The following is a 26,653-nucleotide window of genomic DNA, read 5'->3' on the forward strand; positions in this document are numbered from 1 at the left end:
GGAAGGTGAGAAAAAAAAAAAAAAACACTGTCCAGGCCAATTTCACAGTGAGGGAAAAATTCCCTTCTAGCCTCAAAATGTGACTAGCATAATGCCCTTTAGAGAATGGTGCCCAAAGCTGGTGGAAAAGATAAGACCTCCCATTAATTGCATGGGAAACAAAAGGCTTTGTTACATCTTTACATTCCTCCATTCAATCCAGAGCCTACCTCAATACCATGACATGGCTGAATACTACAGGAGAGGCAGGGGAACAGGTCATGGGTTTTCTTTTCACTACTAGCCCAGAAAAAGTTTACCACCACTACACATCTAAGGTTGACATGCAGAAAAGGGAATTTACAATACAAAAAGCCAGGGGGTTGCCTCAACAAGAAAGAATAAATGAGTGAGTGCTTGAGGTCACCAGATCCTCAAGATGAAGTGAACCATTATGTCACTTCTCAAGTACAAGACAGGGAGTTTGCTGAGACAGGAGGATTGGTGAATCCAGACAGTAATATAACAGTTCTGAAAGCACCCATCTAACTTTTCTGACCCATATTCTAGCACTGACAGGATGGAAGATAACTGTATTTTGACAGCCTAGAACACAAATCCAGGTTTTAATAACTAAAATGTTATGCATAAGAGCAGAGGTGGCAATTCTGGTGCTAAATAATGACAAAATATTGTGAGAACTGTGAGATAAATATTACTCCACTCTGTTGTACACATGACTTCATTGAATAACCATGTATTCTTACTACTTTAAACACACAGTGCTACTGGATGCACTAAAGTAGAAAATAATAATTGGCCAAACTTTTAAAGGCCTTATGTAACATTGACAGACCCCGGTCATCAGCAGCTGGGATCAAACCTGGAACTTCTGGAGCTTAATGCATGAGCCTCTCTACTGCATTAGCTAAAAGACACGTTTTTTAGCCAAAGCTATATCAGGCTCATCAATCTCTAACGCAGAGGTGGGCAAACTACGGCCCAGAGGCTGCATCAGGCCCTCTAGATGTTTTAATACAGCCCTTGAGCTCCCACCGGGGAGCAGGGCAGGGGGCTTGCCTCACTCTGCGCAGCTCCCAGAAGCAGTAGCATGCCCCCCATCTGGCTCCTACGCATAGGGGCAGCCAGGGGGCTCTGCACGCTGCCCCCGCCCCCAGCGCCGGCCCCGCAGCTCCCATTGGCCCAGAACAATGGCCAATGGGAGCTGCAGAGGCGGCATCTGTGGACAGGGCAGTGCGCAGAGACGCCTGGCCATGCCTCCGCATAGGAGCCAGCGGGGGGACATGCCGCTGCTTCTGGGAGCTGCTTGAGGTAAGCGTCGCCCAGAGCCTGCACCCCTGACCTCCTCCCGAGCCCCAACCCCCTGCCCCAACCCTAATCTCCCTCCTGCCCTCCAAACTCCTCATTCCTAGTCCCACCTCAGAGCCCACACCCCCAGCCGGAGTCCTCCCCCCCCCCAAACCCCAACCCCCTGCCCCAGCCCAGAGCCCCCTCCTACACTCTGAACTCCTAATTTCTTGCCCCACCCCAGAGCCCACACCCCCTCCCGCACCCCAACTTTCATTTTTGTGAGCATTCACGGCCTGTCATACAATTTCCATACCCAGATGTGGTCCTCAGGCCAAAAAGTTTGCCCACCCCTGCTCTAGCAGGTCTAGCTGTCACTAGAGGGGGACAGAGTGTGAAGCAGACATGGGTTACACTTAAATTCAACTTGATGGCATTTCTGTGATTGTCTCTATGTAATGCAACAACTTTTGAATGTTGCATCCAATCAATTCCAAACAAGGGAATGTTCTAGGCATCAATGGCCAGAACCCTACTGATTTTGAGGGGAAATCCAAACAGTGAATATGGGGGACACATGAAACCCATGACAGCTCTTTAGTACCGTCACCGCCTCAAGCACCTCTGCAATTGTCTATAGCTCAAACTGGTTGATGGCATCAATTAACTCATCTTTGCCTAACTTTCCAACAGAGTTTAACAAGTTGACACCCATAATGACTTATCTCCCAAACAGTAAGCTATACAGGATTTAGGGGGCATGCAAGAAATGTGGGCATGAACACAGCCCCTTCTATGGGGGCAAAATGGGGGACCTTGACGTAGGGAAAGATGGAATGGCGCCCACTGAACCCCTGCTACTGGGAGGCAATGAGAGATTGCAGAGAGTCCCTACCACTGAGGAAAATGGGGGACCCTACTATGGGTGGAGGAAAGAATGGAGGGCACAACAGATTCTCTGCCCTGGGGGACCCTGGCATGAGCAGGTTGGGGCAATGAGGGGCACACAGTATCTCTGGCATGTGGGAAGTTGGGAATGGATCACAGAACTCCTGACACGGGGGAAACTGGAGTACCCTGGTATGGGAAGACAGGGTATAGGAGTACACAAAGAGCCCCAGCCACTGGGGAGAGAGAATGGGGGAACCTAGAATGGGAAGAACGTGACGCACACAGAACCCCTGGCATGGAAAGAGACTGGAGAATGTTGCAGGGGGTCCTTTTAAAAGAAGAGGATGGAAGACTGCTTTCAGAAGGTGAGGGGATGAAGGGATGCAGGGAGCCCTTGCTGTGTGCAATAAGATCAATCTGCATAAACTACAAAGCATGCAACCCTTAGTTAATAATATGAGCTATTTATAGAATATTACGACTATTTTGGCAAGGCTTCAGGTTAAAAGTTGCACTTGTAGATTAACCGTTAAGTGTGTTATTCAGAGGACATTTGTTTAGGATCTGCAAAGGAGGGATAATATTGACCATATTACCTTGAAAGGAGTATTGTGATGCTTAACCAATTAATGTCTACCCATGAGGTAATGATATATACCACCTGTGACGGAGTGGGAAGTATTGACCTGGTGTTACGAAGAGGGAACATTCTTAATGTTTTCTCTGAATACTGTGCCTCAGTTCCCCTATGCATTTCTGAAGTATCTAGGTGGTGGGATAAGGGGGTGTGATTGTTGCAGAGCTCTAGACGGCAGGTGTTGTGCAGGGGTCTGTACGAGAATGGCCGACACCCGGTCCCCTGATGGCCTGGGCCCCTCCCCTGCAAGGTGCCATCTGAAGGTGTTGGAGAACAAAGATCAGCTGGTCTCCTTGCTTGGGAGAGAGACAAAGGCCAAAGGAAGGGCTGGGGGGAGTTTCAGTTTGGAGCTGGCTGGGGAAACAGAGGGAGGCCCAGCACTGGGGTCTGGGCTATTTGCCCCACAAGATGGACCTGACTGAGGGGGTCCTGTTGTCTGTACCTACAAGCTCTGTTTCAGACTGTGTTTCTGTCATCTAATAAGCCTTCTGGTTTACTAGCTAGCTGAGAGTCATGGTGAATTGCAGGAAGTGAGGGGTGCAGGGCCCTGACTCCCCCACACTCCGTAACTCCACCACACAGTAGAAATGCAAACCTTTGTGTAACGCACTTCGAATTTGTCCTGCAGGGACCAACTTAAGAAAACTAATGCTGATGTTGCATCTTCTTAAGTAAGCAACAACTACTGATAATACTTTGGTGAAAACCTTGAAAGTCCAGGAGAATATGAAAGATAGCACCCAGTATTGGTAGTGATCCTGTCCCACGGTAAATCTCAGGTACTTCCTGTGAGGTAGAAATGATGAAAATGTGGGATTACGCATCCTGAAGTTTGAGAGATGCAAACCAGTCTCCTCACTTTAGGATCGGAGTTACTGATGCTAGGATGAAGTTGTTGAGGTTCCACAAGTCTAAGACGGGTCACCAGCCTCCCTTTCTTTTTTTTCAGCAATAGGAAGTATTGCTGTAGAAACCCTTCTTCCTGCAAGAGAGAAAGAAGCATGAGGACCTCTTAACAGAGTAGATCCTTGTGAGAAGGGTCTCTGAAAAGGGGGGTAGGGAGTAGGTACCATAGAAAATTTGATGAAATAACCATATGTTATTGTGTCCCTGGCCCATTGGTTAGTAGTGATAAGAGACCAAATATGCCTAAGTGAGGTAACAAATTTACAATGGGGAGGTCATTGATTTCTGGAGTAGGATTTAGGACATCTCTAGGCTATTCCATCAAAGTAAGTGCATCTGGAACTGGAAAGATTAGAAAGTTTTTGATAAAGCAGTGGTTGTCTTCTCCTGTGGAGATGCTGTCATTTCCTGGGTGGTTCTGGAGACTTTAGTGGTGAGAGTGCAACTGGATAGGTCTCAGTGAGGAATACTACCGTTTTACTTGTTTCCTCCTCTTAGGAGCTGGTGTATAGATCCCAAAGGAACATAAGGTGGCTCATGAGTCCCTTAGACTGTGGATGGCCTTGTCAGTTTTAGACATGAAAATTTGGCTTCTTAAAATGGCAAATCCTCCACCATCATTTGGACTTCACAAGAGGAAACCTAATCCCTGAAGCCACAATGCCTGACGTGACAACCACCATTATAATTGATCTTGTAGTCCTATCCTCTGCATCCAGCACTGCTTGGACACTTGTTCTGGCTGCAAGCTGACCCTAACTAGCAACAGAGTACTCGCAAGTGTCTTTGGGGAGGCTGCCTGCAAAAGCAAGCAGTCTCTCATATATGCAGAAGTTAGATCTGGCTAATGTAGGATTACTGAGGAACAGGCTTTCCAGCCAAATAAATCTGGTCTCTGGGTCTTTTTCATTTAGTGTGGATCTGAACTGTTTTTCCTTTTCGTTTGTCACAGTGACTACAAAGGAAGTTGGGGTAGACAATATATAAAAAAATTCTGCGTCCTTAGGAGGCACCTGATATTTTTTAATGTGCTCTATAAGATGTAGGTAGTGCCAAAGCAGGTGTCTGTCAGAAGGCTCTGGCTGGATCCATGATGGCCTTGTTAACTGGGAGGGGCCATCTTCCCTACTGAAGAGGCTTGAAGTATGTCTACCAATTTGTGTGTCTGCTCTTGCATCTTCTCAAAAGGGATTTGGAGGGCTTCAGCCATTCTTTTTTACAGATATTTGAAACTTACAGTTGTCCATTTGTGGGGCCATGAGTGGCCCTACAGGTCATCAAGGGATAATGAAGAAAGGGTTATTGGTGCCACTTCTTCATGCTTGCTCTTCTTCCTCTTCTTCCTCTGCTAGGTGTCATGTAGGAACTAGGACAGTCTGTTGGGACCCCTGAATATGCAGTACTGTGGAGCAAGCAGCCCTCTGGGGATGCAGTTGCTCTGGGGCTGAAGCTACGCTGAGCCAATAAGGGTCCCTGTCAAGGCCACATGAGCATTTGTCCATAACAGCCTGGTGGCAGGGAACCATGAGCCCGGACTCTGTGTGTCCCAATCTCTTTCCCTTGAGGAATGTCTGGAGGGTTGTGATGGCAGTTTCGATGAGTAAGTATGTTGCTGGAGTGGATTTTCTTCACCTTCCAATTCTAAAGATGAATCCAAGGAGAATGCATAGCTCAGATCTGATGGGTAGTGACGTAGCTCTCAGAATGTTAGTGACCAATGGTGCCCTGCTACCAGGCAGTCAGTGCCAATGGTAGTGCTGAAGCCAACAACAGGGGAGATTGCGGCTCCAGGTGAATCTGCAGGTCCACTGGTGCCGAGAGGGGGAGAGTGGACAGATACCTGGGAACTGGGTTTTGTCTCAGTGGTACAGCAATTTCCACTACAATGATGGTGCCCTTTCCCAAATGGCTTGGTTCCAGTGATGAAAGAATCAGTGCCAGGGTCCCTGGGGTAGACTGTGCCAGGGTCAGTGCCGTACTCTTTCCTGAGGTTCCTGTTTTCACTACTGGGAGCTCCAACACCATAAGGTTGGAACCAGCTCAAGACTGAACTTCAGCAGGAATCATTCCGAGCCACAAAGTCTCAGACAACATTCAGTGCTACAGGGAGATTTTTCCCTTACAGGAAACTCCAGTGGGTGACCTGCTCCTGGACTTCTAGCTCCTGGCTGTGTGTCTGAGCATTATATGATCATTGTAGTCACAATTCGAATCAGGTCTCTCAAAGGCAAAGAGATCACACTCACATTCTTTGGCTTGGATGGTCCCTGTATTGGGGGAGTGTAGTGAGCTTAGTTTAGAAGTGGGTTTCATTGACTTGGTCTTTAGGAAGACCTGAAGACAGATCTTCCTGTCATTTCTAGCTTGGGAGCTGAAGGACTTTAAAAATCACATACTTACTAGGAATGTGTGTGTCACACTGTCTGGAGTAGCTCACAATTGTGAGTGCCAACCTCAGGGCAGGCTATCAAGAAGCAGGGCAGAGACACCAAACTGGTTGTATGTTCTACAACTGGATTCACCAACCGAGTAACAACTCCTAAAGCATTATAACAGTCTTACCATGGAGTCTCAGGCAGGCTGGACTTAGAGACAGATGGTTGCTATACACCAAAGATCACAAAATATTCAGGTTGCTCCCAGCCCCAAGAGACAGGCACGTACCAAAGGTCAATTGTACCTTAAATGACAAACCAAAAACAACACTTGTAGCCACTCCTAGAGTAAACTATCTAAGGATTTATTAACTAAGAAAAAAATGAGCGTTATTTCAAAGGTAAAGCAGGCGAAACATATGTACACAAATGAGTTACAGCCTATGGTTCAAAAGATAACAGAGATGTAGTACTCTGTCAGCTCCGAATGTCTTTTAGGGCTAACCCAGATTGACCCTGGGGATCTCTGCTTCTGCTTTGGCCCTATGAGAATCCAAACAGAAAAAGAGGAAAAAATAGCTGACAAGAAAATTTTATTTCCTTCTTCCAGAATTCAAGCTGCTGGGACGAGGCCTTTTGCACATAGTCTCTTTATGGGCCAAAGGAGGCAATTAACAAAGTCTTTGTATTGTGATGTCCCACCACGGCCCATTTAGTTTTAATAGGTCTTCTTGATGGGCAGGAGATGATCTCTCCTGACTGGGTGCACTGTTTCAGAGCAGGTTTGTTTTTTTTACATTTACAAAGCAAAAACTTAAATATTGCCTTACAGCATATGATAAAGCTATAATAAGTGAGATTAACGCATGCAACAACTCACAAGCATTTCATAAAGTCTGAACACTAAGCATATTGTTACAAGTCCAATAATCATCTCAACAATACTAACAGACAGCGGAAACAGATTGGTTTCCCACAATGAATTTAGGCCTGGCTGAGGCCTAAAGCCTGGACAAGAGCTCACATCTTGTCTGCTAGCATCACAGTGCAATTCTCTTGGACAGAGGCACTTCAAGTGTCTATCTGAAGCTCAGATAACTCCCTCAGAAGAGGCAGCTTTTAAACACAGGTAAACTGGATAATACTGTACCGAACAGGCATGTTCTAAAAACAAATGGTCATAAAAAGCAACAGAACTATTAAAACTACTAAAATTACTAATTACATTAACACAAACTATTAGCTAAAGCTGTAAGGAAGGGCTGTGGTCTCTCAGATTCCATCTCAAAGCTGTGAGGTGATGAGAAGAATTGAATGGCAATTGGCACGCCTTGCCTTTGTATGCCCTTGCAGCAGAGCATGAGAACTGAAGAGAGCATGCCCATTCTACAGGTACTGCTGGCCAAAGACACTGATCTCTAGCCCGAGGCGCATGTGCACCATCAGTGGAATGCACACATGGACAATCTCTCAAAGACAAAGCCTTGGACATGAAGAACCTCTTTTAGTGAGCAAGGAAATATTTGCCCCAGGACCTGGGGTTATACCAACCCACTAAATTATTTTTGGAAGTACTGGAGGCTCTGTACTTTCCAAAAACATTCATGAGAATGTAACAGAAGGGACTCAAGTTTAATGGTCCTTAAGAATGGCACCATTATCATCAGTACAATATCCCACCCAGTACTAAATAAAAGTGCAGTAGATATTAACAAAGCCATAAGGAACAGTAACTGTGATTTCAGTGCTCATCAGTAATGATATCAATATCACCAGTACATTATGTGCTAGGATGTTTCTCAGAAGAATGGATTAAAGAAAAACAATAGGAGCAACATCAGCACTCTAAACCAGAAAAATATTTAAACCATTTAAGCACATGCAATTTTCTTAAATTTGGATAGGTAGGGAATACTGATCACCTTCCAAAAGGCTTCTCAAATCACATAATTATGAGAAACGAAATGAGGTAGTACTTAAATATATACTCAGCGTATACCATTTTATTTCTTGAAATTTTTCTTATTATTCAAGACTTTGCTTCAGTATCTTAGGGCACATCTAAACAAATCACAACAGAGGCATCACTGCAGCTGTGACACTGTAGCGCTTCAGTGCGGACCCTACCTACGCTGCTGGGAGGCCTTCTCCTATCAGCGTAGGTAAGCCACCTCCTTGAGAGACGGCAACGAGGCTGATGAGAGAACTCTCCTGTTGACCTAGTGATGTCTACACAGGGGTTAGGTCAGTATAATTATGTCGCTCAGGGGAATAGATTTTTCACACCCCTGAGCAACATAGTTATACTGAGCTAATTTCCTAGTGCAGACCAGGCCTTCATCTCAATGGGCCTTCCAACGACATTTAAAAATAGCCTGTGTGACAGGGTCAGGCCAGATGGCTACAGGAGAGTGACAGAAGGCAGATATATTAGCCCCAGGTTAAGTAAGTCCCTTTTCCCTGGGTAAGGTAACAGAGAAAGTTCCAGAACAATCAGGAACCTTCTGGAGACAATTAAGACAGACAAGCTAATTAGAACACCTGCAGCCAATCAAGAAACTGCTAGAATCAATTAAGGAAGGCTAATCAGGGCACCTGGATTTAAAAAAGAAGCTCACTTCAGTTTGTGGTGCGCATGTAAGGAGCTGGGAGCAAGAGGCGCTAGGAGCTGAGAGTGAGAACGTGGACTGTTGGAGGACTGAGGAGTACAAGCATTATCAGACACCAGGAGGAAGGTCCTATGGGGAGGATAAAGAAGGTGTTGGGAGGAGGCTATGGGGAAGTAGCCCAGGGAGTTGTAGTTGTTGCACAGCTGTTCCAGGAGGCACTCTAGACAACTGCATTCCACAGGACCCTGGGCTGGAACCCGGAGTAGAGGGCGGGCCCGGGTTCCCCCCAAACCTCCCAACTCCTGATCAGACACAGGAGGAGTTGACCTGGACTGTGGGTTCACGAAAACAGCCAAACTGAGGGCTGCCGTGAAGCTCCAAGGTGAGCAAATCTGCCAATAAGCGCAAGACCCACCAAGGTAGAGGTGGAACTTTGTCACACCTGCTAAAACAAAACAATTAAAATGAAACCGCTATAATATACCTCCACTCTCAAAGAGTAAGTTAGTGAACTAATATACTCAGTTTGCAAAGAGACCAATTTTCAGATTAAATACTGTTGTTACTATGTAACAAAAAGGCCACATTTTAAAATTTGAAACCAGTCTTTACTTATACCCTAGTATTCCTTCCACAAAGCTTGCTTAAAAAACAAAACAAAACCCCACACATTTACTTTGATGGGGGCTGAGGGGAAAACAAACTAGATTTTTTGCTTCCTTTATCTAAAACTCTAGTAGGACCTTTAGAGCCCTTTTGAGTAAATGTAGAACAGATCTAACTATTAATCAACCTATTTACCCAAGGTATCTGTTTAGAGACATTGTGCGCCATTTGATATTTACATAATCTTTTCTTTTCTAAGGGGCTCAACACAGCCAGAGATGCTCTGGGTGGGGGAAAGAACCCAAGTGGCAGTAACTGGAGGCAATATGTCTGAGAAAGGCAGAGGCAGGCATAATGGCCTCCAGGAGTATTTTGGGGAGTGGTTTGAAGAGAGCAGATTAAAGGTACACTTGTCACTCAAAGGTACACTTTTTGTATCTGTTTAAAAAGTGCGGCATACACTCTACCCAGTGCCAGCCTCCAGATGCTAACAGCTTCATGGGGAGAGGTCTTGGACTTTACCCTTAACCCATTCATTTATGCCACCTCTAGAGGTAACTAGTTGGTCTTTACTCCTTATGCTCAAGGAAGCACTGTCTGCAGTATTATGGTAGCCTGCTGGGTGACTTGTTGAAGAAAGCAGTCACAAAGCCTTCTCTCCTGCAGTGTACTCATGAAGCAGCAGCTACAATTAGGCCTTAAATATGTATTATTTACAGAATACGGTAAAATATTCTAGCATATGACATGATTACAAAATTAAGATTACAGAATATTCTGAGTAAAAATCTTCATGAACATTTATTCAAGGGAATTTGTTATGCATGCACAATGGTCCCTTTTTGAAGTAGAATATCTTGGCCTTAGTTTGAAATGCTGAAAGTGATTAAACAATAACATGAATTAACTGCTTGCTAAACCAAATCTGTTTGATGTGTCATACTGGTAAACTTCTTTAAATTCATTGGTATAAATCAAATGATCAAACAGATTTTTTTCCCTCTCCAAGAGGGTGCCCCCTCCTTTTCTTTTTTTTAAAAAAACAAAAAAACCCTCTAGTTTCACGCTCAAAAATCAGGTTTATAATGGCAGGGCTGAATATTATTTAAATTTCAGCACTGGAAGCAACAAAATATTGTTTGATTTAACTAACAGCATTCTGTTCCATAATTATTAAATATTCTATCTTAATCTTCATGCTTTTCTCAAAATTCATATATTTTGTTGTGCAAGCATTGCTAAAATATTGACAAAATAAACTTCATTTTATAGGGAGGTAATTCCTAATTTCTGCAACGTAAACTGAATCTCAGATTTAAAAATGTATATTGATTTATGCATTTTTAAATGACATTGCAAACTGAAAGCTCAGTATAATATTTACTAATATAAATATTAATCAGTGTTTGATTTACAAAGTGTAACTATATTGTTATGGTAATGCAACTGTCCAATGGCACAAATTAGTAGGAGGGGAAAATTAGACATGTCAAAATCAGAACATGTAAACTATTAAAATAAAATTTCCCAAAATAAATGCGAGCATTAAATATATTTAGTTTGCTTATAACAAAGCAAAGAGTGTTTCATACTTCTTCAGTATAACTCCACTGAATCATGTTAAAGGTATACTTCTTTTCGATCAAACATTTACCCTTCGCCACTGGTGAAAGGCAACAATATCTCTTTACAACGTCTTGTCTTTTTCAATAAATTTTGCATGAAAACATGTTACCCAAGCACAAAGTTGCCTGCTGTCACATTGGAAGTATGATAAATGTTTAATGAAAACAACACCACACAGCTTGGTGTCAGACAACAGCTATCACACAGTCCTGCTTTGATCTAAACAGACACTTAAAAAGGAGTTCTGAGCATGCTTTGCACCACAGAACTCTATAACCTATATGCAAATGAGAGAAAATTAGCATAAATTACTTCCTGCTGGATAAAGTAGTAAGAAGTAAAGAAAAATGACAAGTTACAAGAGTGTATGACTGCTGTCAAACTCTGAAAAGTCCAACATTTCCAATTTACTTCTAAAGTCTTCTTTCAAGCACTGTAAAGCTTATCAGTAGGCATTTATTACATAAGTAGTCAACAGCAACCATTGGATCACTGCCAGGATTGAACATGGAAAAAGAAACTGTGTAAATGTTTTGGCTAATTACAACTGAAAAATGTTAGCCAAATATATAAACTCTTGACCAATTCTTGAGAAATTACTGAAAGGATGACTAAAACCAAAAGTGAATGGAAATATTTCAAAAGCAAACTTTTAAACTCATATGATCTTTCAAAGTGCCACCAAAGAGGAAATGTACTGATACTTTCATATCAATATAGTTTAATATAGTTTTTCCTTTAAATGGTGTTTTATGTTTAACTGATACCACAGTATTGCTATACTTTCTTAGAATCCTACTTTAAGTAGTGTATTTCTCTAAAAATTCTAAACATTTGATTTTTTTTAAAAAGGCTGTCATGATTGCAGTATTAAAAATATAATATAAATATAAAAGTGGATTAAGCTAAACTGCACAAAGGCATTCTTAATGCAGAATACGTCTGTCCATACAGGAATTAAGTGCAGAACAGCTATTGTGCTCTAAATTCACAATCTAGCATATTTTCCATTAATGTCCTCATTTAGACAAACCTTACAATTCACATTTCTTCTAGCAGATTGGGGAGGTTTTGATCCAAAAAGATATGATTTTACTTCTAGAGGGACCGCTGCTAATTTTTCCACATATATTCAAATACAATAGGACAAAACTGAGAAATAGCCTGAGTTAACTACTGCAGTCCCGTTCTTGATGAGCCACTAGAAAGGACACAGCCTGCCTCACCATTCTAATTTCTAGAACTTTCACGCACAAAACAGGCTTTCTGAAAAGTGATTTTTCAAGTCATGGTATCTATTATGGTCAATATCAACCACTTTTTACACCAAAGAGGTTTGGTCTGTAGAGCTTGAGTTTAACATTCAGCTTGCGGATGCGGAACCCATCACTACCACAGGAAAGATGGGAAGCGGGAAATCCAAATTTAAGGCTAGATAACCTTTGAAAACCAACAATTTGACTCTTACAAAAATAAACACACAAAACAAAAATCCTGCACTAGAATAGAACCTCATTATTACAAACTAGTGTCTGGAAGTCCACTGCAAATTACAAATTTTAGGAAAGTTAACAAAAAAGATAATACAATACAAACTGTACTTAGTTCCTTATTTTGTACATTATAGTTTTATTTATAACACTTCATAAAGTATTAGTAAAAATACTGTAGTAAGTTCTGTAAAAATAATAGAGGCTTAGTAACAGATCTCACTAGAGAACTTTTATTAAATCTCATGAGAAGTGGGGAGACAGCCATTTGTATTCTAATAATAAGGTATGAGGGTTGGTCAGGTTCTAGTACACAGTTTATTAAAATAATGGACCAAAACACTACTGCAGCCGTGGACCATAACTACAGGACACTATTTTTTTTTTTTATAAACTAGAGAATATGGTGTGAAAGCTGGTCTGAGACTAGATCAAGAGAAAAGGCCACAAGGTCAAGCAGATATGGATTTACTTTGGAAATGACTGCAATGAAGTTACTCAGAAATGGTCATGCCATTTATTGATTTTTTGATAGTATTCCTGACAAAAAAAAATCTCTAGGAAAGAAGACAGAACACGGCTCAAGCAATTATTTTAAGACAGAGGAATGGTAATAAATGAAAAACTGTTGATGTCTCAGGTTACTTTTAACTAGAAGGAAAATGATTAGCCAGTCATCCAAACATTGCAACGATAGCCTCTTCTGGCATGCGTGTGCTGCCATCATCACTTTGGCAAAAGTTTCTCACCTAACACTAATCAATTTCTGTCAATTCTGGGGATGGTTAACCTTTTTGTCTATTAATATACTATTATTAATATTACAGTACATTGTAGCCATGTCGTCTTTTGGAATTTGCATTGCTCTACATTTTATGTGAGCTAGGAATAATTTCAAGGCATGATAAGCCACTCCTAATTCAAGAATATTTGTCTTATATTGTTTCCACCAACCAGTCACACAGATAAAAATAAATGTGCATTTCTACGTGTACAGCTACCAATACCAGATCTCCCACAAACTTGATCGGACTAGAGGAAAGAACTTTATTCCGAGACATCACCTCATATACTCCCAGGTGGGAAGGAGTCAAGGTAATGCTTCTCCAGAACAACTGGCGAGAAAGCATGAGTGCCCTTCAAAAGTGTTGTCTTCCTTCAGAAACTGCAGGTGTTGCTATAACAGCAGATGAAATTGTTACCTCCTTAGATAACCCCCTCCTTGGGTTCCTTGGTTCAAAAGGTCCAAGCCTTCCAAGAGTAAATCCTCAGCTCAGATACCTCAACTAGAACTGCCTGCATAGGACGACTAAAGTAGTGCTGACCCTTGCTTCAAGTTTGGAGGGATTGTACAATACTCTCAAGTAATGACAGCAGATACTTTGGACTTCTTGATCAAAGTCTTTGTTTCCATTTTAAAATCTTCAGTGAGGGTGGTGAGATGGGGGGGGGGGAGTTGGTGGTGCAGTTTTAGGCTTCACCTACAAAACAGGTTGCACCCACTTTACACACCACTAAAAATAGATTGTGCAGATGTTCCAAATATGACCTGGGTTCCTTGGGTTTGGCTCTTGTTCACTGAGGACCAAATATACCCATGGCCTTCAATGGGGTCCTCATGCTTAGCTTCCCCTCAGTAAGGCTTGTCTGCCCCACCAGATCCTGTAGAGCTTGGATCCCCTTTTTGGGAGCTCAGATGCCTCGAATCTGCAAGGCTTTTCGGGTTTGTCTCCCCCTTAACTCTGGGTGGAGAAAGTGGTGGCATTCTTGCAAGCCTATTCACTCATGGCGCCAAAATGAACTCTAATACATAGTAGAGTGAGCAGATCATCTTAATAGGACCCTACCTCTCCTTCCTTGTATTCTTTGATGAACTGTAAAATAGTTAATACTTTAAAAAGTCATCACTGAGTATTCAAGTTAATAGTACTCATTGAGATGAATGGGGAAGTTCACATCTGCAAGACACAGCTTCCGATTCTGCAAAGGGGTAGACCACACAGTATTGGTCACATAGTTCACATTTCAAGTCTTCAAACTGCGAATCTGAAGACTGCAGATTTGATACCAAAGACTCTCACAGTTTCTGATACCAAAGACTCTCACAGTTGCACTGCTATCCCTCATAAACTAAAATTATCCACAAACCACAATTGTTGCTTAAACTTTTCCAAAATTTCTATTTTTCTACTGATCAGACAATTCGTTTCTTAAAAACCCAGATAAAGATCTGGGTTGAAATCCATTGTTCCACTGACATTGATGGAGCAATGACAATTTTCACCAGCTGAGGATGTGCCCCATGTACTTCATAATTCCAGCTTAAAACAAAATAAAAAAAAGTTTTCATTAGAAGCTTTTACACCGTCTTCAAGTGATACAATTTTTAGACCAATTATGAACTCAGTTACACCAATATAAATTTACACTAACTTCACTGCCTTCGTTGGAGTTTATTCCAAATTTACACTGGTATAAACTGAAAGCTATGTCTGGTCCTTGGTCTTCAAGTATAATACATAAGACTTCTGTTTCAACTATGGAGGTCACAGGGCTGCTGGTCCACTGTAAGAGCTCCTAGAGGCATGGTCCTTGTGTAGACAATATAATATATTATTATATATAATTATGTTATATATAATAATCGGCTTTGGCGTGTGGGATCTGCAACTTACATTGGAATCCTTCTGTGCACCTCCCATCAGGTCCCTTCCACTCTTCCCTCGAATCAATAGAAGGTTTTTTTTATTTATTAAAAAAAATTGAAAATTCTAAATAAGCTGAAACAAACACCACCACCACCACCGTTATTTATAGCAGAGTATGCCAGCAAAAAGGAAAATAGATAACATCTTCCAGCAACTGATGCCAAAGAACAGATATACCTAAGATAAAACTCCTAATGCCATTACCCACTCATAACAGATATTACCTAACAAACAGCAACAAAGTCATAGAAGGTCTGTTACCACCATCTTATGATGGACAACACTGACAAGCATCTGCAAAACCACCAATAGACAAAAACTTCTGTATTAGTGCTCACCACAGAAACCTCTGACAAGAGAGAACAAAACTGTAATGGAGTTTCAATACTGCTATAAGGAAAAGAAATAGGAATGCCAGAGGACAAAGCACTGCTATTGTCTCATAAGACAATGTTAAAGGCAAAAAGCCATCTCCTCTCTCCTACTGGAAGTTCAATCTATCAGCATGGGATGATGAGTTGAAAGCCTTGGCCAACAAATCCCTTTGTTTTTCATACTCACCACCACCACCAAAAAAAAAACAAAAAAACCCACCCAGCACAGAAAAAGAAAAGATGAAAATATGGAAGGCCTCAAGAAGATCCATCATCCAATAACAAAGCTATTGAATATCTCATTTTCCTGGAGCACACTGGGATCAGAGGGACATACAACATTTTATTTTTAGACGTATGCATTTTTAGCTCTGCTTTTAGGTATGCTCTTAAGGATCAGAATCAGAAATTTTACTAAATTCTCTACTCACAAGGTCCATAACAGTCCATGGATAAATAATCATTCAGCTAAAATCTTTTTCCAAGGAGTAGCCGTCTTATATTAAACTATTTCTTAAGCTACTATACTTCTCAATTAGATTTAACTCATGAAACAGATGGAGTAATTTTCTACAGATCTCCGCATTAAACAGCCATTGTGTCATGCAAATAGCTTTGTAGTATATCCTTTCCTTGTTCATTTAAGTATGCTGGTTTGCAAAGCCATTACTAAACAATATTAACATGTTGCTCATAGCAATCTAAGTCTTCAAAATGACAAATAGCTGGAAAAGGCAAACGCTTCTCAGATCCATATTCCCTGTATAGATATTCTTTGATCACTGTTTGATTAAACTGACAAACCTATCCTTCTTAAAAAGGTATATGAAGGATGAATTACAAGAGCATCTTGGGTAAATTTCATTTTGTAGTCTATTGATACTTTTAAGTATTGTTACACGGTATGAAATCTGTGTTACAAAGACCACCAGACAGTACATGATCTCTGAGAAAAATGGACAAATGTCACGAACTGTTTCTATTCATTAGCATACATAGTATAAAATATTACAATGATCAGGAAAAAGAGAAGTCACAAAGATGATAATTTCTTTTCAGATTAGCATAACTATGTGGTTTAACACGTAAGTCAAAATGTAGAGGAAGACGGGTTGATAAAGTATTTGCTTCCAGAAAATTTTAGGCACTTGGGACTACTTCCTCCAAAGTCACCTTATATTTGATCCTTATTATAGTCTATAAAGTTAGGAGGTATTTTAATAAAACCACATTAATACAGTCCAAAGTGCTTTATAATGTTCTTGCTACAAGGAGTCCAGGAACCATTACGTGCTCAGTGATGGGTCATGCACAGCTTGAGACACAAGAACCTATTGCAATGAAAGAGAGAATGCTAGCCAGAAGACTAAAGCTAGCCCTCAAGTTTTCCAGAAGCATCATGATATCTTTAACTTGCAGCTGGACAGGAACCAGAAACAGGCAGAAGACATCTCAATTTAATGACTCACTGGAAGGAGAGCAAGCACCTCTAAAACCTTGTCTACATGATGAAAATTACTGATTGCTAACAATGGAGGTCAGCAACAGGAGCAGATAAACTGATGCTGCACTTTAGTTAACTACAAGTGTAGCCAAGGACAGAGTATTTCAGCAATCTAAGTACATTAGTGCAAAGAAAAAATATATATGAATAGCTAACCCAGTATTTTACACAGTCAATAGATACTTCACACATGTTTTGAGCATAATCACAAAGCACCTTGAGTAAATTTCTGGCATGTTCAAAACCCTAGAAGTAAGGAGGAAATTGTGAAATACATATATGAATATGAGAGGAGATCATGTGCACAACCAAAGATGCTACATTCCAAATTTCCATTTAACCTTTCAGGAAAAGTCTAGAACCAATAGATAACTTATGGAACACATTCAATACATGATCAGTTTCCTTCACCTTGAAGACAGATACAAGAAAAATATGCTCAATACAGCTAGGTAGGTCAGATTAGGGGTTCCATTAAGCTTGTTTAAACAGAGACACAAATTAAAGTTTGGGAGTACAAAGCAGGGACAATAAGAGCAGGTCTACACTATGGGTTTAAGTCGACCTAAGTTATGTAACTCCAGCTACATGAACAACACAGCTGGAATCAACATACCTTAGGTCGACTTATTGCGCTGTCTACACTGCACTGGGTCGATGGAAGAAATTCTCCCGTGGACTTACTTTATGCTTCTTGTTCCGGTGGAGTACCGGAGTCAACGGGAGAGTGATCGGCGGTTGATTTAGAGGGTCTTCACTAGACGCCACAGCGTCAATCCACCGGTAAGTGGACACAAGCCCTAAGAAACTGCCATCCCTTGAAACCTACAAAATCCTGATTGATAGGTCTTGATTATTTAAAGCAAAAATAAATTTGATTTTGTAAATCGTTTTGGGCATTTCATTGACCCAGCCAGGGGTAGTACTGATAATATAGTTATACCACAAGTCATGGATGAAACTGAGAAGGCAAGTATCTGAAGATATAAAATGTGAGTAAAACAATAATGAAAATTTCCTACAACAGAGAACTGTATTTCCTTCTCTTCATCAGTTTTCCCTCTCTATTTTCCTCCTTAAACTGTCATCATTTTTAAATGTTAGAAAATTATCCTATTGAGTAGCTCGTTTGTTTTACTTGATGAATATATGTGTATGTGTATGCAAAGCTAGCCAAAATGAAGGACTTTTCCAAACAATGGAAAAGTAAATAGTTATTTCATTTATACAAGTAGATTATGGCCAGGCACCAGAATTTTTAAATACTGTGCTTTTAGGAAAGCAAGTCAATCTGTTCAATACTTTTATTTTCTTAAACATACCCAAACTCACACTATAAACATGTTAGTAGTTACGCAAGCGAAATAAAAACTGTAAAATTATAAACACTATCAAATGTATTTACATAAGAGATCAAATGTAAGATCGAGGAGGGGTCACATATCTTCTGCAAGGATACTCAGACACATCTAATATATGCAATAGACTCCAGTGGAATACTTGCATGCATTTCCTTAATCTACTAGTTGCATCCAGCTCTAAAAAAGAATTATACATTTGTTTACATTTTTTGGAATGATTACAACCTGTTCTAAAAATTCAGTAATTTCATCCTTAATATTTGATATATAGCAGGTTACTTTAACAATAAACTTCAATAATTCATTAATAATGCACATTTAATTCTGCATCCTACCCATATGACCAATCGAAAAAAACTATGTACATTGGAAGCACTGATATTGATGTAGTTTTAGCCATTCTACTTACCTCTTCTTTCATTAATTTCCAAATCTGTATTCTAATAGCATCCAAATCAAGGGTTCTCAATTTTTTCTATAATCCGGGCCAATCTGACTCAACAAATTGCCTTGGGACAACCTCTCTTGCAATTCACAACCACATAACACAGAAGTAGACAGAAGAAACAAGCTGAACTATCATTGGGGGTGGGGGAAAGGTAATATTTCCTTTTTGAAGGTATCTCACTTACTGATCATGCCTCCTTCACAAAGTTAAATAAAAAGACAATATAGGCAGTTTAGTTATCTAATGTCTGTAAAAGATAAATTTTCATGTCTTTCCCACTAAAACGTCATGCCAAACACAACAGCTTAGGATGATTGGACCATTTGTTATGGCTTCTATTTTATTTAAATAGATAAAACACCATATAAACCATATTACAATATTCTTACCCCTCTAACCCAATGTCATCACACGTCCCCATAACCAAAACTACAACTGAAGCTCAGCAGCCCATATTACTCTAATGGAACTCAAGCTTCAATACTGCCACCCTCATAAATTGGTCTCGCATTGTGTCTGGGCTGGCCCTTGGTGGTCAGAGAGAGAACAACGGGAAGACAACTTCCTTGATCCCTTGCAGTCCAAAAATTTGTCCATAAAGTGGGTGAGGATGAGCTGATGATCCCACACCTTTGCTGTGGGTAGCTGTTATAGAGACTATATAAACTGGCCTCCTCATTCGCCAACAGCACTGATGACCATAACTACTGATGGCCAAAGGACAAGAAGTGGTTGCAATAGTGTCACCTCAGCTTGCTGCCCTGATTGACAGTCCCAGGATTACAAGAACAGACATAGGCAAAAGAGGTAGGGCTTCCAACCCCCAACCCAAGCCCAACTTTCTTATGAACACCTTTGTCCATTTACTCCCAAACTTTCCTTCTGGCAAAGGAATACAAGAAATTTCAGGTTGATAGGTTCAGTTTTGGCAAAATGCTTGTGACAAGAAAATCTGGACTCCCAACACCCAATTCTATCTTTATGTATGTAATTGGAGAGGGATTTAAATAGCTCCTCACCTCAATGGGATAGAATAAATGGGATGTTTGGAAACAGCGCGAGCTAGATTTTTACTCATTTTTATTAGAAAAAAATTACACAATTATATTTGATTGTAGTTTTATTGTCTTGAACAATGTTGACCATTCTCCCCAAAACTTTGCCACTTAAAATAATTTTCATTGTGGATTTTTCAGGCCAAAAGTTTATAAGTGGAATACCAAAATTTGACTTTTGATATCCTAGTTAGCAAGGAAAAGAGCAATAAGCTTCCATATGAATTACTGCAAAATTGACAAAAGTTATTTTGTTAAAGAATTTTATGCAGATCTAAACCTTAGATTGATGGACTCAGTTGTCCTACTGAAGTTCAACATTTCATTTAAAGGACCCACTTCCCAGAAATCAATAGTCTGTGTACTGCTCACCTCTTTGCAGTGACAATCTTGTCCTCTTCAGTGCCACCTAAATTATTCTTACACATGCTTGTATAAGCACTTACCAAATCATGCTATGCAGAAATAACCAGGCTGGTTATTATTATATTTCTATATAATAATATATTACAAATATCTGAACTGCAGCCTCAGAATAAACATCAGACAAAAGCAAGTTATTTAATTATTTTCCCAAAACTAACCAAATTTGGGAAGGGAGCAACTCGTTATCTAGACAAAACAATACAATGAGTTCCAGCAGAGTTAATGAGCTAAGTAGCAGCACTTCAAAGTTAGCTCAAGTGTTTGTCTTCTCCCCTTACTTATCAAACGTAATACCTACTTATTGGGAAGTATAAGTGATTACAAACAGAGGGTTATGGTAGATAAGATCTCTGCTCCAACTTTACAGCCCTTTCTTTTATATATTTATTTAAAATAGCAAAATTAACTTCTAATCTACACTGATTTCTCAAGTTCCTGCAGATCTATGGAGAGAAAAGTGAAAGATTACTAAATTAAGGTGTTGACCATATCTTATGAGAGCCACATGGTTCGAGGATTTAAAAAGGAAAAGTACACTTCACTTAGTACAAATGTTGCCTAGCAAGTTGATGGCCACATAAGTAAAAAGTAATACTGATTATGTTTTCATTCACCATAGTAATGAATTTATTTTGATTTGTCATTACACTTACCCACGCTTGGTGGTATACAACTCCTTCTCTTTCCCTCTGCTCCTCTCCTTCTCTTTTATTTTTTCTTTATCTCTGCCTTTACGCCGTTCTCTTTCACGAGATCTGCTATGAGTTCTTCTATGACTAGATCTTTCACTGCTTCGACTATAGGAACGTTGATGAGGTCTTGATCGTGACCTATGCAAAACATACAGTATTCAAACTTAGAAATGATAATTCAATTAACACTGCACATCAAATTTCTCATATACAGTCCAGGTGTTCTGTCCATAATCTTCTCCCAATTAAAATAAAAAAAAACATGCCTGACAATGCAAGTGAGAAATTAAAAAGGAATCAATTGTTGACAAAGTATGATTCTGTACTGAAAATGACTGTTAAAACATGAGACCATCTTACTCAACATACCTGCTCCATAATATTAAACAATGCAAGGTCAATACAGTGCTCAAAAATTAGCTGAATTGTATTCCTTCTTGTACATCCAAATGATTTCCTACATTCCAATCTGTTGCACCTGTGCAAACCCACTGATGTTAAAAAGGTTGCACACATGTCACAGAGTTTAATTTGTTAATAAAGGGCAGCCTTTACTACTGGTGATGATGTCCCAGAACAACAAAGCCATTTTTGTGTCTTGTGTCTGAGAGCCCAGGCTGAGCACAGAGGGATGACAGTTATGGGGGATGACAGAATAAATTTTTTAGAGTAGAACTACACTTTAAAGAAAAGCCTGCAAACGTAGGCCCCAGTCTGACCAGTGACTCCACACCAGGGTACTTGTATAGTCTCTTGCAGGTTCAGCGTCTTAGGGCTTGGCTACACTTACATTTTATAGGGCTGTAACTCGCTGGCTCAGGGGTGTGAAAAATCACCCCCCTGCGCGCAGCAAGTTAGAGCACTTTAAAGCGCTAATGTAGACAGGCTCCCAGCGCTCAGAGCTAATCCCCTCGTGGAGGTGGGTTACCAGGAGCACTGGGAAAGTTCTCTCCCAGCGCTCAAGCTTCACACTCACACTTCAAAGCACTGCCGCGGGAGCACTCCTGCGACAGCGCTTTGAAGTTTCCAGTGTAGCCATGCCCTTAGTTGCTAAGTATAATATTCTGTGTTTGCTTTCACCTCTTTGCCACTATACTGGAAGTAACATACCTATTCTTGCCATTGAATCTTTTCAACTTCCACAAGAGATCAGAATCTCAGATTTACACCTCTTCCAAAAGGTGGCATCTCTAGCAGCACAATCACCCCTATTATCAGTCCTGGGTCATTGTATCAGTACTAATTCAAAGGTCACATTACCACCTAATAATCATCAACAGTATACTGAATTGCTGTAAGGATATTGTCTATCTGTTATATCCTCATAAACAGAATTGGATAGCAGGTAGCAGTGTCCCCTCACAATGTAATTGACTGGGGATGAAAGAAAGAAGGCTTGACTTACAGGATAAAAATATTCAGAATCTGCCAACCAAAAGTGGGATCTGATAAAGCCAAGACATCAGGTTTACACATCATTGCCTTTAAGATACTCTCACTCGAGACGGTAATCTTGATCTTAATGAATATCACAGGTAATGCTAAAACTAACTCCTTCACAGAGTCATAGAAATTAAACATGGAAGAGACACAGCACCTAGTTCATGCCCTAGACAGGTGTCTTCCGCAGTACTTTATTCAGTACAGTTTGAATTGACTCACTGGTTTATCTAATGCAAAATGTTACCTGTTTGATTAGGGATTCCTCCACCTTTTGGGGTCCACCACATGAAACAACAGCCAAGGAATCATATGCTCTGGCAATTTCTATTTCTAGAGGGTTCACCTTTTCGGCTCCAACTTAACTGGCGCCTCTGTTAACTTGCACCGACAATTTTATATGTGCAAATAATTGCCATTTAAGTCAGTTAGATGTTTAAAGTACCAGTCTTACGGGCATACAGACATCTAAATGGCAAAACGTGGCAAAAGAAAAAAAGCCAATGTTTAAAAATGCAAACTAACATCCTCACACTAAGTTTGTAACAATAACTGAAAAAACAATTTAAATAATTTTGACAATAAAGGTTTTCTTTACAAAAGCTATTGTTTCTTCATTTACTATGCCTCTTGTAACTCATTAAGTTCTGTGATTGTTACCGTTTTAGTTTTACAGTTCCAGTGAAAGAGCCACACACATTGTCTGACTGATACAGCTTGTGTTCCCCGATCCCACACGTGGGTGAGGCAAGCACATGACTAATAACAGGATGTTTACAATGAAGACAACAGTAAAAATGTGTCACCTCCATGGAAATCATCTCCTCAGGAAGGTAGTACTACAACACAATTGCCACATGGAATTGTTGAAAGTTCTTTGCAGAAATTCTACTTTTCATCTTGATTACACACTAAGTATGTTGTGGGATAATTTCATTGGATATTTGCACAGTACACAAATGGGGCACTAAATACACAAACTACTGAGAGATACCTAATCAATCACCTATGTGTACTGATTACCACCAGTGCTATAATGCATATATAAATTAAAACACAGCTCCAGAAAAATGGGAGGGTACAAGTGAAAGATCTCCTAACCCACAGAAACAGGAAAGATTGAACACAAGTAAAGTGAGAGGCTGAGGAAAATAGGAGACAAACTGTGGAGCAAGTCTAACCTTAAAGTTTCATTACATTTTAGAGTATTTGTGACACATGTTCTGAAAATCATATTTGTATTTAGAATAAATATGATGCCTCTAATGGTGGAGAACTTTGGACTACTGAAGAAGTTTGGTTTTCCAGAATTAGCTTTCTCCTTCACAATCCAACAGCAAAACTATCATCATGTATTTATGAATTCACAACAGATGAACCCCAATGTAGCAAATCTTTTTTTTTTTTTTTTACTTGCGCTAAAAGAGGTAGTGGAACAACCAAGAGAGGCAGAGTTGCTATCTGCTTTTCATTCCCTTCTAGAGTTAGGCAGAGGGGGCCACGCAGAGCACTTTGTTTTACAGGTACCAAGATCTCCCATGAATCCTCCATAAAGATTTCAATGACACTGTCATGGAGGTACTCTGCAATCCTCTGCTGACAGTTTCTGGGGAGGGCTGCCTTATTTCTTCAGCCACTATAGGACACTTTCTCACACCACTGAGTGATTACTTCAGAAGGCACCATAGCAGTACATAAGCTAGCATTATACGGACCCGGGCAGCATCGGGATGCCAGCAGGAGCTCTGCTCTCTCTGCCTCTGTTAAGCTCAGGAGTGAAATGTCAGCTAAAATCACCACTGCCTGTGGAAAATGGTGCCATTATTCAGTTCCATTGCCCTATACAACTATATTCATGCCAGAAAACTATTCCCTCTTAATTTCCCCAACCACCCTGAGGACCACAGTCACCATGGCTGATCAATGAATCCCAAGCTCATCAATCCCAAGCAGAAATGAGAACGTAGAAGCAATTGGGGAGCAAGGGGAATGAGTTCAGCTTCTTAAGTTTAAATTTCCGTCACAATTACCCTCACGATGGTACAGCTTTTGTCACTGTGGCCTTCAGGGTCTCCCCCTCCACACCTGCAGAACAACTGAGATAGATAAGGAGAAAGAAAACATGTATATGACATGTTCCAGAAGATCCTGCAAGCCAGTGCTGCATCAGAGAATGAGTGCAGGCCCTGGAAGATCACCCTTACAGACAGCAAGGAGAAGGACAGAGTGGAGAGAGGAAAGGAACAGGAAAAGGAGAGGGATGAGCAGTAGGAGATGCTTGCACTTCTTAGACAGCAAACAGAGATGCTGCACACTCTGGTAGATCTGCAGGTTCAACAAACCCATCTCATCTCTCTCTGCAGCCCACAAAGAACTCAATATTGGGACCTCCTTAAACCTCCCCTCAACATTCCACGGGGCATCCGGGGTCAGTGCACTACCCCTACCACTCCACCCTGGGGAACATTAAAGACAATCACAACTTCACTGACCTGTGAAAGCCACGGTTGGTGTGTGTTCCTGAAATGGAAATTAGCGTTCTTTCCCCTTCATAAGTTCTATTCCATTAATTTATTACGTTTTAAATGGTTTTTAATGCCTGCTTCACATTACAGAATCAAATTCTATTTATTTGGAACAAACTTTATCTTTATTAGTTCACAACAACTGCTGTCTGGTGGTGAGCAGGTCTAACACCCACTAATTTCCTGTTACTTCACTTTGTCATAGAACCCATAACATCATTCACAGACCATATTAATAGGTGCATTGACAATGTTATATTCCTAAAAACACAGCAATTACTAAAAGATTCATACCAGGCTGCAAAAAAAAGCAAGGCCAGGTAGAGCACACTACAGCAACACACACTACTCAGGTTCACTATCACAATGACCCTTCAAAGCCCCCCTGAGACGTATAGCTCTGCGTTGAGCTCTTCTAATAGCTCTTGTATCTGGCTGTTTAAATTCAACCGTCAGGCACTCCACCTCCACCCTGGCAGAAACTTCCCCTTTTGCTTGGGGTGAATACACCGAAGAGTTCTGAAGGAACTCAAATGTGAAATTTCAGGACTACTAACTGTTGTCTGTAACCTATGATTTAAATCAGCTTCTGTACCAAACAACTAGAGGATAGCTAATGTGATGCCAATATTTAAAAAGAGCTCCAGAGGTGACCCCAGTATTTACAGGCCGGTAAGCCTGACTTCAGTACCGGGCAAACTGGTTGAAACTATACTAAAGAACAAATCTGTAAGAGACATAGATTAACATAATTTGTTGGGGAAGAGTCAACACGATTTTTGTAAAGGGAAATCATGCCTCACCAATCTACTAGTATTCTTTGAGAGGGGCAACAAGCATGTGGACAAGGGGGATTCAGTGGATATAGTGTATTTAGATTTTCAGAAAGCCGTTGACAAGGCCCCTCACCAAAGGCTCTTAAGCAAAGTAAGTAGTCATGGGATGAGAAGGAAGGTCCTCTCAGGGATTGGTAATTTGTTAAAAGATAGGAAACAAAGGGTAGGAATAAATAGTCAGTTTTCAGAATGGAGAGATGTAAATAGTGGTGTCTCCCAGGGGTCTGTACTGGGCCCAGTCCTATTCAACATATTCATAAATTATCTGGAAAAAGGGGTAAACAGCGAGGTTGCAAAATTTGTAGATGATACAAAACTACTCAAGACAGTTAAGTCTCAGGCAGACTGCGACGAGCTACAAAAGGATCTCTCAAAACTGGGTGACTGGGCAACAAAATGGCAGATTAAATTCAATGTTGATAAATGCAAAGTAATGCACATTGGAAAACATAATCCCAACTATACATATAAAATGATGGGGTCTACATTAGCTATTACCACTCAAGAAAAAGATCTTGGAGCCATTATGGATAGTACTCTGAAAACATTAACTCAATGTGCAATGGCAGTCAAAAAAGCGAACAGAATGTTGTGAATCAGTAAGAAAGGGATAGATAATAAGACAGAAAATACCATATTGCTGCTATATAAATCTATGATACGACCACATCTTCAATACTGTATGCAGATGTGGTCTCATCTCAAAAAAGATACACTGGACTTGGAAAAGGTCCAGAAAAGAGGACCAAAAATTATTAGGGGCATGGAACGGCTGTCGTATGAGGAGAGATTAATAAGACTGGGACTTTTCAGCTTGGAAAAGAGACAATTAAGGGGGGATAGCATAGAGGTCTATC

General features: G+C 40.5%; 1 protein-coding gene across 1 annotated transcript in view; it reads right to left on the bottom strand.

Annotated features, from left to right (window-relative positions):
* RSRC1 (arginine and serine rich coiled-coil 1) overlaps positions 1 to 26,653 on the bottom strand; it is a 369,693-nt gene that overhangs the window by 275,911 nt on the left and 67,129 nt on the right. The window contains exon 4 of the mRNA XM_084638898.1: positions 20,957 to 21,133. Coding sequence (XP_084495024.1) covers positions 20,957 to 21,133 — 177 coding nt within the window. The remainder of the gene's footprint in view (positions 1 to 20,956; positions 21,134 to 26,653) is intronic.

This window comes from Lepidochelys olivacea, assembly GCF_965140295.1.
Source record: "Lepidochelys olivacea isolate rLepOli2 genome assembly, chromosome: 9".
In the NCBI taxonomy this organism is placed as follows: domain Eukaryota; kingdom Metazoa; phylum Chordata; order Testudines; family Cheloniidae; genus Lepidochelys; species Lepidochelys olivacea.